General features: G+C 42.8%; 1 protein-coding gene across 9 annotated transcripts in view; it reads left to right on the top strand.

Annotated features, from left to right (window-relative positions):
• Positions 1-14,304, top strand: part of CALD1 (caldesmon 1) — a 200,971-nt gene that overhangs the window by 142,257 nt on the left and 44,410 nt on the right. Inside the window, exon 1 of one of the 9 annotated variants that reach the window (XM_075440697.1) lies at positions 1,922-2,159. The exons of the other annotated variants lie outside the window; for them this stretch is intronic. Within the exon in view, the coding sequence (XP_075296812.1) occupies positions 2,113-2,159 (47 nt within the window). The 5' untranslated portion in view covers positions 1,922-2,112. Of the gene's footprint in view, positions 1-1,921; positions 2,160-14,304 lie in introns of those variants that run through there. 9 annotated transcript variants of the gene reach the window in all.

Raw genomic sequence — 14,304 nt, 5'->3', positions numbered from 1 at the left:
TGTATCTTTTGTCTTGCGTGGAAACAGTTTTGTTTGCGAGCACTGCAATAACCTAATTATTCCAGGATGGATTGAAAAGCATGTAGAACTCACTCAACAGGAAAAAAAAATGTTTCTGTGGCACAGTAATAAATACAGACCTGTATTAGAAATCTGTAGAGCTGCCTTGGAACCCAGTTTATAGCTGCATAAACATCAACTGTTACATCTGGCATCTGATTAAAATATATATTTTGACAGAGCAGTGATACAATCTCTGTTTAAGTAATACTCTTCCAGAGGGAAGAATCATGCTTCTGTAATTCCCCAGTAACAGAAATCTTTTTTCCAGGAAGAGTAAATATGACTCCCGTCTCATCAGCGTATTTTAAGGACTCTGCATGTTCTCACTGCCTTACATGCCCTCTTTCCCTTGAGGACAGAGTAAAAGAAATGGAGATGGCCTACCTGCTGCACCCTCATCTCATTTGCAAACCTCTCTGCAGTCACAGAAATGGAATCCATGTTTTCCTCCCTTTACAATCAGCATTATTGGCCTTTCCTTGTTCCAGACCAGAATTCTAGTATATTTCAGACACTAAAAGATGGGGTTTTTACATGTACTTTAGAACAAGGGGCTGGGTCTGCAGAAGGTGTATGTGAAGAAATAGCAGCTTCTAGAGGTATTGCAGACCTGTTTCTGAGTGTGCAAAAACCCCTGAGCTTGTACATTCTTGCACGGGAATCATTCATCTTTCTATAAAGCACAGAATTGTTACCTTTTCACGAAAATCTATCTCCTTGAAACTGTAGAGGGAGTTTTTGGGAGGAAAAAGCCACCATTTGTTGACTGCAGAACTTGAACAGAACGTAAATGAGTGTCGGGACCGCATGTAAAGTGCAGCCATTGGTTTCTTGCAAGCTCTGAGGAAAAAAACCTGTCAAGTCTGGTGCCTGCTTGGACATCCAGCATCCTCCATGGCTTCGTGCAGAGCGGATGCCCTCGGTGCTCACTCCAAGGTAAGAGTGCCACCTACTGAAGCCACACACTCCTTCCCACGGAAGGGCGAGCTTGCGGTGGAGATTTCCCTTCGGAGTACTAATCCATCCACACCCACCCTTGTAATTTATGAGGTTTAACAAGATCAGAGCCTGGGGTGGAATGGCTACAGGACTGCACAGTAAGCTGTTTCAGTTTGCTCACATATGCAGGTATAAAGGGGTATGAGAGCCAAGCGTGTGAAATCGCGGTAACTGACGGTGCCTCCATTTAAATCACTTTGTTTGCATTTCAATTCCCTGCATCATTCACTGGGTTAGATGGAAGAACACTGAAGTGAGTCTGTTAGGTTGGATTTAGTTCCAGCCCTGTTTTTAGTCCCTTTGCTAAATGCAAGATGGTCTTATCTTGACTGCAGTCGAGCTTGCAGCTACTTCCCACCTCCCCAGATTTGTTCCTGCTTGACAATGACCCTCCAGTCTTTTGAGCTATCTGATCCAGCTTGACCTTTCACAAGTTAGACTGGATACAAGTGCCTGCAAAATGCTTGGGCAGTGATTTAGGATCAAAAGGGACAACTCTTTCCTGGACCGTTGTTTTATATTTGGGTCCTCTCCCCTCTTCATCTCTCGGCAGGCTGAACTGTGGCTTTCCTACAAGGAAATACTTGCGAAGGCTCCTCTGTGCAGTGCTCAGGCTGCTCGGTGCTCAGACAAGCTTGCTAAACAGAAGCGTTTCATGTGAAAAATGAACGGGAAGCAAGCATTTGTCAGTCAAGTTGAGAAAAATGCAGGAATTTCTGTAACTGGAGGCACAGACATAGCAAAGAGGATCTATTAGAGAGAATACAGTAAAAAAATAATCATCATATGATCACAGAGCAGAGGGGGGCAAAGGCGGGGGGGGAGGATACAAGATAGATAATGAGCTTGACAATAGGCAAATAGAGAGTGTCATGCCTAGAGCTACAGGACCGATCAAATGGTTAACCGGTGGGGTGGAAACAGCATCCAATGAGTCTCGCATGCCTGAAAGGATAATGGCATTTTTATTATCTCATTCCACGCCCTGATCATCTGTCCATTTACTCCCTGGAGCTGGCAGCAGTTTGCACTGATTCATACGCTGCAGACATGATCAGCAGATCATACTGCAGGCAGAACTTGTCAAGCCTTTCCAAGTGAGTTGCCGATTTATTATGATATCTGTATGGATTTAGCCTTTTGGTGTTGTGTGGGAAGTGCTGGATGGTGGTGATGGGAAAGGGCAAGAGAACGGTGTAACAAGATGGGAAGCTGCTTCAACTGGGGAATAAGCATTGGATACAGATCGGGTTCTTCTGCTCCTCTTTCTGCTATATTGTGCTCTGTTGTCTGCAGGAAAAGTCTTTGCACTTCTGCATCTCTCTTACCTGAACTGCAGAATTTAAATTGCTTTGTTCAGTGGAAGCAGAATATGTCGGAAGGACTGTTGTTAATCGGAGTTCTGTTAATGGAAAATTTACAGAAGTTTCATAGTTTGTGTGAAAGCTTTCGCGTAAATCAGATTGCTTAATTCACTGAGTAAATAAAGTCCTCATGGCACATTCATCCCGGAATGTGGGAGGGAAGTGAAAGAAGAAAATCAATTAGCCTTTGCAATATCGCCAAAGAAATCATCTGCTTTATTTGGGTCCTGTGTTGTTGTTTGTCTGCTTTATATGCTGAGGGGTGGGAAACAGGACACTACTGTGTTTCTAAAATACTGTGATTTGTATCAGGGTTTTGTTTAAAACTTGGGAGAGGTTTTGAAAAGCAACTGGGATTACTGGGTGCCTGTTTTTGGAGTTTCCAGCATGAAATCCTGTGCTCTCAGAGGGAGAGGGAGCTCAGGGATTTCTGAAACTCAGTTCCTCCAAGAAGTCCCTTCCAGGAATCTGAAGTCCTTCATCGTGATTTCAGAAATTGAGCAATAAATAATAATTTAATTAGGACCATGTCAAATGGATTAGTTTTGTGTTGGTCTGTGGTGGAATACAGCCACAAGCCGCGGCAGCCAGCCCTCCCGTACTGCAGTACAGGAATGGGGAGCAGCCATGGCGGAGCACCAGTTTCTCTGCAACCAGCGTGAAGGGATAGGACAAAGTGGGCGAGGTTTGGGCACTTTCTGATATAACTGGTAGAAACCTTGAGTCTTGATACCTACTGTGGGGAGCTGACCCTCAGTGCAGTGACCCAGGCTGAAGCCTCTGAGACAACCTTTGGACCCTTTCACTGGTCTGCATTGGGGCTCATTTAGCTAGAGGTCACGGTCTGACTGTTTTGTTTAAAAAAACAGAAATCACTGGTTATCCTTTCTGAGGGAGATTCTCCTCCGCTCCCCTTTGGGCAAGAGAGGGGACCAGCAGCGTGCTAACCCTATGCCTGGTGTGTCTCTGGAGCACTGGGTGAGTGCTGGGAGGAACGTCCTGGCTTGCGTATGCCGTAGCACCCGCAACTGTGTTGTGTGAAGTGAGGTCAGTGAAGTCAGTGAAATCATATCTGAGTGAAAATGGTTCAGTTCCTTTCTCTTGAAGCGTGATTAGCTACTGTACTGTTGGTTTCCTGTATCTTGGCAGATTTGTGTCCTGTAGCAGCTGCTCAACAAGAGCAGACACACCTTGACAACCAGACACAAGTTTTCTTTTGTGAAGACTCACAGTAGTATATTGGGGGAAGAAAAGCAAAGCTCTCTTTGGCGAGGACTCTTAAGAGAAATCAAATGTGTGGCCAAAATTTGGAAATTGATTTATTCCCTTTTAATAAATATCTCTGTGACCTCAGGCCAAAAGTGGGGAAGACACCTTTAGCATCACCCACAAAGGCTTCTTCAAAGCATTGCTCAGTGAAATACATGATGAAATGCTGCCCTTCCCAGGCTGAGGCATAACGTAATCATTCCAAGTGCTCATGTCTTCTCAGGAGATTGCAATGGAAAAGAAAAGGAGTATTAAGATCCTTATAAGTTAACTGTCTGGACACTCTCCAGGAGGAAGGAGGCGGCTGTTATTGCAGTGTTTTGAATGAGGTACAATGTGATTTTTAACTTCTTGCAAATGTTGTCTAGTGGCCTCTTTATATGATCATTTCAGCTGCATCTTTTAAAGATACTCTCCACGCTCTCAGTGTACTTGTAGCATTTGCAGAAAATTTTGTAATTGCTAAATAGCTGAATATAATCCTGTTAGCATTTGATGCACTAGAAATTGAAAGCAGAAGCTCTCATTGTAGCCAAGAAATTGTTCCGGTTGGCCTGAAAACGTAAAGACTGCTTAGTTAATGTATAGGGACTGAATTGGCTCAGTTTGCTGGACACTAAGATAAGTGTTTACTGTGCAAATTTCTAAGGAAAGCAGAAGTCTTCCTTGCCAAAAGGTACAATGTTTTCTCCCAGAAAATTATAACTTTTTTTCAAACTTCACAGGTCATTCATGGGCAGTATGATTGTTGGAAGTTCACTCTTTCACAGCATTTTCTGGTTGGTCCTTCATGTTGTAGGTTATCTTTTCTGTTTCTTGTCTGTCTTTCAAGACAGATAATTGGCTAGTTTTGTTAAGAGAAGGGTGCAAGAGGACACTTTTCCACAGACAACAGCAGTGTTGGTGGCACCATCTTGTTAATTCTGGTCCAAAAATTGATGCTGTTCATTTTCACTTGAAGCCATCACTTTCCCTCCTTCTTATCTTCTCTGTTGGCCATGCTTTTCATTCCTGATCTCCAGAGGGCAGTGGCCTGAATCCTTAATTAGTAAAAGCCTGTTCACGTTACTGAGGTAAAATAAGCTGGACATAATGTAATTAAAGACCAGATGCAAAAAGATATTAGCCTGTAGCGGGCCTATTTGTCTCTATTTTGAAAGCTAAGAATGTCAGTCAGCCTCTGAACACGGCTCTTGCCCAACAAACAGTGATAAGTGTACCGTGGACCAAGAAACAGGCAGTTTTCTTACAATGTGCTGGCAATTTGTGAGCTGCGTGGTTTATATCCAAATTGCACTTCAGTGCCTGATGTCTGGGAATGAAGTCTAAAATACCTGTGGTGGTAGGTGAGTGCTTTTGATGCAGATACATTTATTTGTGGGTGGACCCACATACTTACGTTAAACACTGTGACAACAATACTCTGTGTATACAGAGCATTCTTGATGTATTACTTATTGCCACCTGAATGAAATACATGTGCTTTGGTGTCTGGTTTACACGTCAGCAGGGACAGTGGCTATTGAAGACCAAACATCCAGTTCAAGGTTTTGTAGTTGGGTTTAGGAACGTTCCTTATAGTGGCTCAGAAGAAATTTACTGGAAGAGCTGACATTTTTGAGTGAGATTATCCTTAGTGGAAGAAACATCACGACAGAGAAAGGACAGGTCTAGAAGGACAGGAAATACATGGACCTGTTGGAGCAGGTGCGGAGGAGGGCCACCCCACCAGAATGGTCAGAGGGATGGAGCACCTCTCCTTGAGGAAAGGCTGAGAGAGTTGGGGCTGTTCAGCCTGGAGAAGAGGAGGCTCCGGGGTGACCTTATTGTGACCATCCAGTACCAGAAGGGGGCCTACAAGAAAGCTGCAGAGGGACCTTCTACAAGGGCACGTGGTGATAGGACAAGGGGTGATGGCTTTAAACTGAAAAAGGGTAGATTTAGATTAAATATGAGGAAGAAGTTCTTCACCATGAGGGTGGTGTAACACTGGCACAGGTTGCCCAGAGAAGCTGTGGATGCCCCGTCCCTGGAAATGTTCAAGGCCAGGCTGGGTGTGGCTTTGAGCAACCTGGCCTAGTGGAAGATGTCCCTGCCCATAGCAGGGGGGTTGGAACTAGATGATCTTTAAGGTCCCTTCCAACCCAAACCATTCTATGATTCTATAAGGAAACACCTCTGAGATTTCACAGTCTTGTTGCCTCAGTGAAAGATGTTTTTCTTCCTCCAGCACACACAAGGCATTGGGCATCAGGACCACAGAGCTGGTTTGTGTGGAGTTTTGGGCATTCACTTGAGTCTGAAGTCATGTTACTCAGTGGGAATCAAATTTCTACAATTTTGTCAGAGAACAAGTGACTCTGTAGAGTTTCATGAAACCTGTGAGCTAAATTCTCCAACCTGTGCAAGCCTCAGTTCAAGCAAGAACAGTGGTGAGAGGTATCAGACTCAATCTGGTACTGCTCTTTGGGAATCCAAATGCCCGAAATGAGCTATGAGAATTATTTCTGATGAAAGGTAGATTTAGCAAAACCAAGAAAGACTGGGAGAGTTCTGGGCAGAGCAGAACTAGTTGGGAGTTCGTGTCAGGTTTCTGAGATTAGCTTTGTCTAAATGAAAACAAGAGGAAATACTTTTTAAAAATAAAATACTTTTTGGTTTTTTATGCTTTCTAAGTAAGAAATTACTGAGCTGCATCTTTGCAATATTATTTTAAATAAAATGTTCTGATCTTTTTTTGAATCTTGATTCAAGTTGATCTATATTTTAAAGAAAAAAAATAGATGGATTTATGTTTTTGTTTCAGGCTGAATGAAAATAAACCAGCCCTGAAAGTTTTCCATATCACTTCACTCTGACAAGGGTTTTTTCTTCTGCTTCAGCAAAACTAGAAAATTCATTGTTAGTGCAGATCTGAAATCCAGATAGCTCCTCCACAGCCACACTGTTGTCATAGGTGTTCAACCAGTGTGGGATGGGGGTGTCAGAACCTCATCCTGCTTCTTCATGCCCCTGCCTTTCCCTTTCCTGCTAAACCTGCTGTTTCAGGCCTCCCCATCCACCTTGTTCCCAATTCAGAATAAAAGAAGAAGATTCAAAAGAATCAGGGAAATTCTCTGGTAATTATTTTAGGCCCTCTATGTTCTTCTGTCCCTATATACACATATACATGCATATAAGTCCATATAATGCAGATGCAGTAAACTAGATAATCCAAACCCACACGTTTAAAAATCTAATCAAGCTAATCTCTTTCACCAAATGTAATAATTGTAACACGGAGACCTAACTGACTTTGTAACTTTTTACTCCTTTTGCATTTTTTTTTGTTAAACATGAAAAAAAAAACTTTCTTTGCACTATTTTCATATACTGACATTTGATTTATGTTTTGAGCTGTGTAAGCACTTAAGTGTAGTAAAAAATTCTCCTTGACTTCAGTAAGGCTGCTTACATGTAGAAGTAGCTGCAGGGCCAAGTTTATAATTATATATATGTATAATGTTAGCCTTCATACTTTTGGCCATTCCAATTTTAATTCTCCATTTCATAAAATCTATGATCAAATTTTGGAGCCTGAACTAAGCTGATGTCGTCCCTTTTAATTTAGGACTCAGCCCTTTTATTCTTCTCCTGTGTTTTATTTTTATTAGTTGCTTTCTTTTTGTGCTGATGTGCAGCACATATTATTCAAGCCACTTATTAGAGCCAGAATTTTACAGCATGGAGACTGTCCTAATAAGGGAAAAAACCTAGCCGTTTATTGGTGAGGTAAGAGAAATCAGGCAGTGGATAATTTTTTTGCTGATTGAGAAGGATAAGGTGCGGTTTGGCAGGTATCGCATTGGTTTGGCATTTGCTGACATGGTTCCTCTTTTCTGCAGTTCAAATCCTTTGCAGAGTAGACAGTCAGGGAGGGCTTCCCCCATACCCCACTTTGCCTTTCACTCCCCTTCTTCTTCTCTTTTTCACAACTGTTCATCATTGCTGTGAAATCTCCCTCTGACACACAACCTGGATGTGATAATGAGAAGTTTTTGCAAGTCTGACAGTGCCTTACTGTAATCACCCTTTCGGGGAACAGCGGGCATGTTGGAACACAGTCTCCCATGTGGGTTATTCTACATCTAAGGCATTTAAACATTTCGTGAAGTTGTCAGAAAAATCACAATTTAGTCCAAGGTATTACGATCCAATTTCTTCTCAAAAATCTGTCACTGAAGAGAATTACTCACTACAAGGTTTAGTTGACGCTTTAAATTGCTCAGCTGTTTTTCTTTCAAATTACTTTGAAGGCTCGTATCAAATTCCAGAGATGAGTAATGCATCCTGGTCTCTAATGCAGGACTCAGATCTTCAGTCAGTGTAGTTCCTCGGGTTTTAAACTGAGTTACGATGAGGAAAGTTTCAAGTGAGGGCAGAAGCTGGTGTTTAAATTCTTTCCTTTCTCAGTTTCTGTTTGTTTCTTGGTAACTGAAATATCAAGCCAAGTATTGACTCTGCTTAAATTCACTCTGTGCTGCACCAGGACACCAAAAGTGATGTAAAGTGTCTTCCCCCCTTCCCACCTGGTACTCTGGTGTGGTTCTTTGGCTGTAGGAAGAATAATGGTTAACCTAGTCACTAAATGCCCAGTTTTCTCCATCACTCATTTATTTTCTTCTGAGTATTGTAAGTTTGATTGTGTCACTTATGAAGCAATATTTTCCTCTCCCCACCTGCCCCCAGCATAGTAATTCTAGAGTACATATCCTGTTATTGCTGAGGTTAGCTTACTGTAGGCAAAGGATGTGAAAGATAAACTTGGATGATAATAAAGCAGAAAAGAAAAATAAACAGCATTAGTAGCAGGGATTGGGTGTACCAGTTCACATTAAATAGAACATACAGATGCACCGTTGGGAGTAGGCTACTCCCAAAAGCTTGCTGCATAACCACTTTTTGGGTTTGGTAGGGTTTTTTTGGTCTGACACCTATTTGTAGTCAGACCCTTCTTCCCCAAAGTCAGAATCTCTCTTGGAGATCAGGGACTTGTCTAAATTCAGTCTTCTTTTTTTAATTTCCATCCACCACTTTTTCATATACCTTGACTAAGCAATGGTGAGAAACATTCAGATTCTTCCGAGCAAGAGTGACTCCAGCAGAAGCTGGCATGCCAATTGGGAGGATTAACTCTGTGTGAGCAGTTTGGATTCCAAATTGTGAGTCTTTTTCAGATCACTTTCTGCTTTGTGCTTCTGCTCAGGAGGATCTGGTCCTGCTGTGATTCCTCCAGGTAAAGGTTGCAGTATTCCACACAAAAAACCCCAAAACATTCTTATTCAAGACAGCTTAAAACTTTATTCAGAAAACATCTCCGAACTGGCATGCTATGCATTTCAAAAATTTGAGAAAGCAGCCCCCGCGGAAGCAGTCCATGTGCGTTGGTTTTCCTTCACCCAACACTCCAAGAGATGGGGAGGCCTGTCTCTAGAGGTGTGTCCTTGAGACCAATGCACTTGTCCCTACAGGATGTGAGATTTTGGCTTCTGTTCGGTTTGTCGTAGCCAAATTGCCTGCAGATTTTTTAACTGTAAATATATATTACATATTTCTGAACAGGAGATTTTTGGCTTGCCAAATTGCATCTGCAATATGTTCAGCACTGAAGTTGCTTCAGTATAATTACAGAAGTACCTTCTAGCATCACAACTGTTGCTGTCCTGGCACGATCCTTACTACAGATATTTGGTTGGGTGTTTTTGTTACTCAGCAGTAGGATCATGGGATGGGTGAGCCTCACACGGCTCAATGAACTGTAGGTTTCAGCATCCACAAGTGGTGTGGACCATCATCACAAACTGAAGTGCCCGTCATGGAACCTGTGTAGTCTCTGTTCATCTTCAGGTTGTTCCTGGCTTTCCAGCTACAATGGCCTCCAGTTTGCCATGTGCTTCCTTTCCCTCTTTCTTTAGTTCTTCCCTTTCAGCTCTCTCTTGCTACTGCATTACACGATACGTTGCAAAGCATGAATGAAATTTGTTCCAACTGTACCATATCCTCTTGCATACTAATTTCTTCAAAAGTAGCCTCCCACTTTTAAACTAGCATTGAAGAATAGCCTCGTGCATTTTGTGTGACACCCATCTTTCCTCTGTGAAGCAGGAGACTTTTAGGATTGCACTTCTTTCACAGGAGGGATATCACTGGCGTGGATTCTGGGTGTGCACGATGGTGTTGTGCATCTTGGTCTGAGTCATCTGCTGCCTCCTGGAACAGGAGTGGTCAAACATATCGTGTCAGCAGTTTTCTTTCTCAAGATTTGAAAAAGTCCCAAAGTCTGACTAGCAGAGGTCATCTCTGTTTCCAAAGCTAGATAAACTTTTACTTTAGTTAGAAAGATCAGGGATGATGACTAACTTTCTTCTAGTTCCTCTGTTATATTTGTCATAAAGGCTGTAGCAAAGCAGTTTTGATGTTCTCTGCAAATGCAGCTTTTCCTCAAGACTTATCAACATGTTAAAAAGCTCTCTCAACACTGTAGCAATGCTATCTTTGTATTCCTGCCAGTCCTTATCTATATGGCTGTGAAAGCTTCCCACTGACAGCATGTACATTAGCATGTACGATAATTTGCAGCCCATCCAGTTGAGGACAAATATTCCTGTCTTGTGCATATTTGAGAGCTGCATTTGGTCCTTTGTCATTTTGGGATAGCCATGGGATTAATTCAATACTTGATTTCCTGGATTCTTCACTCTCTTTCAAACTCACCCAACACCATGTGGAGTGATCGGGTAGGAGACAAAGCCTGGCTTGGTACCTCTCATCCAGTCCTGTGCTTATAGCCCCTGAACTTCGCAAGGCGAATGCTCTGAACCTATGAAATGGTGTTTGTTTCTGTTACATTCTCCGTGTGCTAGTTGTTTCTTGTGCTGTTCTGCCCTGGCAATCACACCAATGTGTTTTCTTTCCCCAAAAAGGATATAATTTTGGTTTTCACAAGATTATAGCAAGCAGAGATTTTGCTGTTTAGTGCCTAGTGCCTGGCTTTCAGTCTCTTCCAGCACTTCTCAAGACGCATGACATCATTTCAGTGAGAGCTTGAGTCCTGCGAAGGCTGATAGTGTTGCAAGGGTAGGAAGCAGAGGAGGTTCAGGCTTGGGAGAATTTAAAGCACAAGGCTCACAGGTGTGGAGGAAGAAGATGGAGACGCCTATTAAAATGCCATTAGGTAAGGAGTGACAGGGGCTGCTTGGAATGTGAGAAGAAATTGGAGAAGGAACTGGAAAATCTTCTGGGGAGCTGAAAGAGAGGAGAAAACCATTTGAAAGTTTCCTCTGTAATGTAGGAAAGTAGGTAGTTGGGTCTTCCCTGGAGCTTCCCAAATCTTTGGTAATTTTGTGGGAGTATTTTGAGCAAACTTTGGGCAAGGGTCTGGAAGAACTGCTTGTATACGCTTATAGCTATGCACTAACACTGACAGTTACTCTGTCTCATACTCATCTTGAGCTGGTAGAAGCACCCATAAGTACATCCAAGATCAGCTCATTGGGAGAAGATTGCTAATGTTTGAGTTCAGTTTTATGCCTGTGTTTGCATTAGACCAAATGGTCTTGTGGCACCTTATTGATGTTGGTAACACCCATTGTGTTAGCCTCTGGATCCCCCAAAAGGATGATTTTTTTCATTGAACATTCCTGTGCGTTAGTCAGATGGGAACTGAAGCACGAGGGAGTTTATCTCATGCAGGAACTTGTAGCAGAGAGGGGCCAAATGAAGCCTTCTAAATCCCATATTTAGCATCTTAACTACCATCATGTTAGCCTGAGTTAAAAGCAGGCTTAACTTACTTTTCCAATTTGGAGGATTGCAGATCCCCAGACCCTTTTGTTACCTCATAGCTGTTAAAGTTTATCTTCTTCAGATAGATAATTACCATATTCTTATTCACATAGTAATCTCAGTCAATTTAGTTTTAGTAACAGGTTGGACCATGCTCTTTGTGAACAGGAATTCAAATTCTCTTATGCTTGTCCTAATTCTTTATTGTCCCATATATTCTGCAATTTACATTGCAAAATCCTTGCTTGCCAAATGTTACATTTTTGCAGAAGTATATTCAATATAGTGCTTGATTTTTGGCCCCTGCCAGTACCCTTCAGGATGCATGACTTAAATTCAGTGAGAACTTTCATAAAAAGGTGAACTGAATTGCACCTCCCTTGCAATGGGCTTAGTGTGCATATACGAGTAGTTACTATGGATTACAGGGGAAGAGGATACTTGGATGAACCATTGCATTTTTGGACCAAGTCTAAGGTCTGTTCTCTGATGTTGTTGTTTCTGAGGATCCATCTGCTGTGCAAATGCCTTGTTACACGAGTCTCAGAGGCTTCCTAAAACACTATTCTGTCCTGCAGTGCAGGTGAGACAGGAAACTTTTTGGCTTTGAATCAAGGTGAAGTCCTACAAGAGCCAGTGTTGGAACGGCTGGCTGACATTCAGGTCACTCCCATCTACACTGTGGGACTGGAGAGGGTGCAGTGAGAGTCATGGTGCACAGAAACCTTCCCATGTGAGGTCTGCAATATCTGTGGGACTAAAATCTCTCTGGTGTAAAGCTGGTGTTTTCTCGCTCAATCACCTTTTGGCAGTCCTACCTCACCAAGTTGGCTTTCTGCTCCTGTTGAAGCTTGAGAAGAAAAAGGGTTTGGCACAGCAAACTAACTGCTTGTTTCCCAACGGTAGGGTGAGTACCCTGCACCCCATTTTCCATACTTTCATGCACTTAAGTGTATCTCAGTTCATAACCCAGTGCTTCAAAAAGGTGCCAGGCTGTGTTGAGGCATGCTGACCCCTGCGCAGAGCCTGAGGTGCTTTCACAGTGACACGGCTGCAAGATCCCCTGGGCTAAACTAGCTTTTTGCCCTTCCTTTACCATTTCCCAGCAGGCACAACTCTTTAAAATGTAAACTACTGATTTGGAAGTACCTAGCAACCGAAGGCATTACACAGAGGAGTGGCAGGTTATCACTTGCTCAAAGAGAGTTCAGGGGAGGATGTCTCTTTGTTCAGTATGCCAGCAAAAAAAGGTCTCAGGATAATCAATTCTGCCGGTGGCTTTCACACACTTTTAGGCACAGCAATGGAAGTCAGCATGGTGCAGCGGTTAGAGATGGGCCTGGGAGGAATGTAGCATGCAGCAACTACCTTTGGAAGCTGCTGGAAAAGCTCTTGGTAGCTTCAATGGGTTTTGGAGCAGGTATGAAGTAGTGCAGCCAAAGCGAGAATCTTATCTGCTGTGTGGTTTAGGCTAAATGAAGTATGTTCGTCTATGTCACTATTTTTCCATTCCATAAACTGGCATTATAGTAGTATTAATACCCACCATGTGGAAAGCAGAAGGGATTGCAAGGATTAATTAACATTTGTATAGCATGTTGAGATCTTTTGATGGAAAGAAGTTAGCAAGTGCCAGGTACTAATATAACAACAAGGGGAAAACAGCTATCAGTCTGCATTCACTCCTGGAATCTAAGGGATTATACCAGAAATCTTGGCTTAAACATTTATGTGTGTGTGTGTTTAATGATTAACTCTTTGACTACCTGTTCTTTAAAACCATCAGTTGAATCTATAAGAAAGTTTTGCTTCTTGGTGATGGAAACTTATCATCTCTTGTCTCCTCTCACATTTGGAATTAAACTCTCTTTCGCCTGCACTTGCAGTCTGTCCCTGTTAGCTGTATTGCTTTTCTTAGCCCTTCCCTATCCTTCCCATCTTGTTGCCCACCTCATCTCACTTTCCTTCTATTGTTGGTCACAGTCCTCTCTTCTATAACCCCATCTAATTTGCTCTTTCACCTTTGCTGCCCTGGACTCACCTGCCATTTGTTTTAGCAGTGTAGTGAAATGCAGATAAAAGAAAGTATATGTTGTGAAGCATCAAGCCGATGCTTTGTGGACCAGTGCTTTAGTTGTGGTGTGCAGTAGCAAGGACAATCACAACACAAAGTAAAGCCGTACTCTCCAACAAGGACATGCTCATCGCTGTCTGGAAGCAGCCCATAGCTCATAGGTCCAGCCCAGGTTAGTGCTGCTCTCCCTCTCCTGCAAGCCAGGTGCCAATGTGGGAGGAGTGTGAATGTATTTTGCCTGTTGGACAGGCTGGAGCTGGGACGAGGACCGAAAGCTTTGGGACAGAGTTTGTATATGATGAACACGAAGCACAAAAGGGGCTGAGGGGAGGCTGACCAGTTAGGGCACAGGATGGCTGTTTGGCTGTGGAAGATTTGCCAAAGAACTAATAGGACCTGATCAGTAACTTGCTGTGAACGTACAACTGGCAGTGCAACTCAGCTCCCTGTGTCCGTGCAGAGCTCATCTGTGTGGGGATGCTACAGTATAAAGCATTTTGCAACAGCTATTACAGACTAGTTCCCTATGTGGAACTACTATTCCAGAATGAAATTAAAAAAAAAAGCGTGCCATAATAATTGGTATGATTTGAAAACATGTTGTATATTGCAGAAAAGCCCCTTACTCTGGCACAGTATGTCCACAGGGCAGTTTCTCTGTGTTAGGTTCCTGCCTCTAACAGCTGCGAGTGTCCTGTTGGAAGTCCACAG

Source organism: Opisthocomus hoazin, chromosome 1, assembly GCF_030867145.1.
Source record: "Opisthocomus hoazin isolate bOpiHoa1 chromosome 1, bOpiHoa1.hap1, whole genome shotgun sequence".
Lineage (NCBI taxonomy): Eukaryota > Metazoa > Chordata > Aves > Opisthocomiformes > Opisthocomidae > Opisthocomus > Opisthocomus hoazin.
The sequence above is the reverse complement of the archived record's forward strand: the minus strand, read 5'-3'. Positions and strand labels throughout refer to the sequence as shown.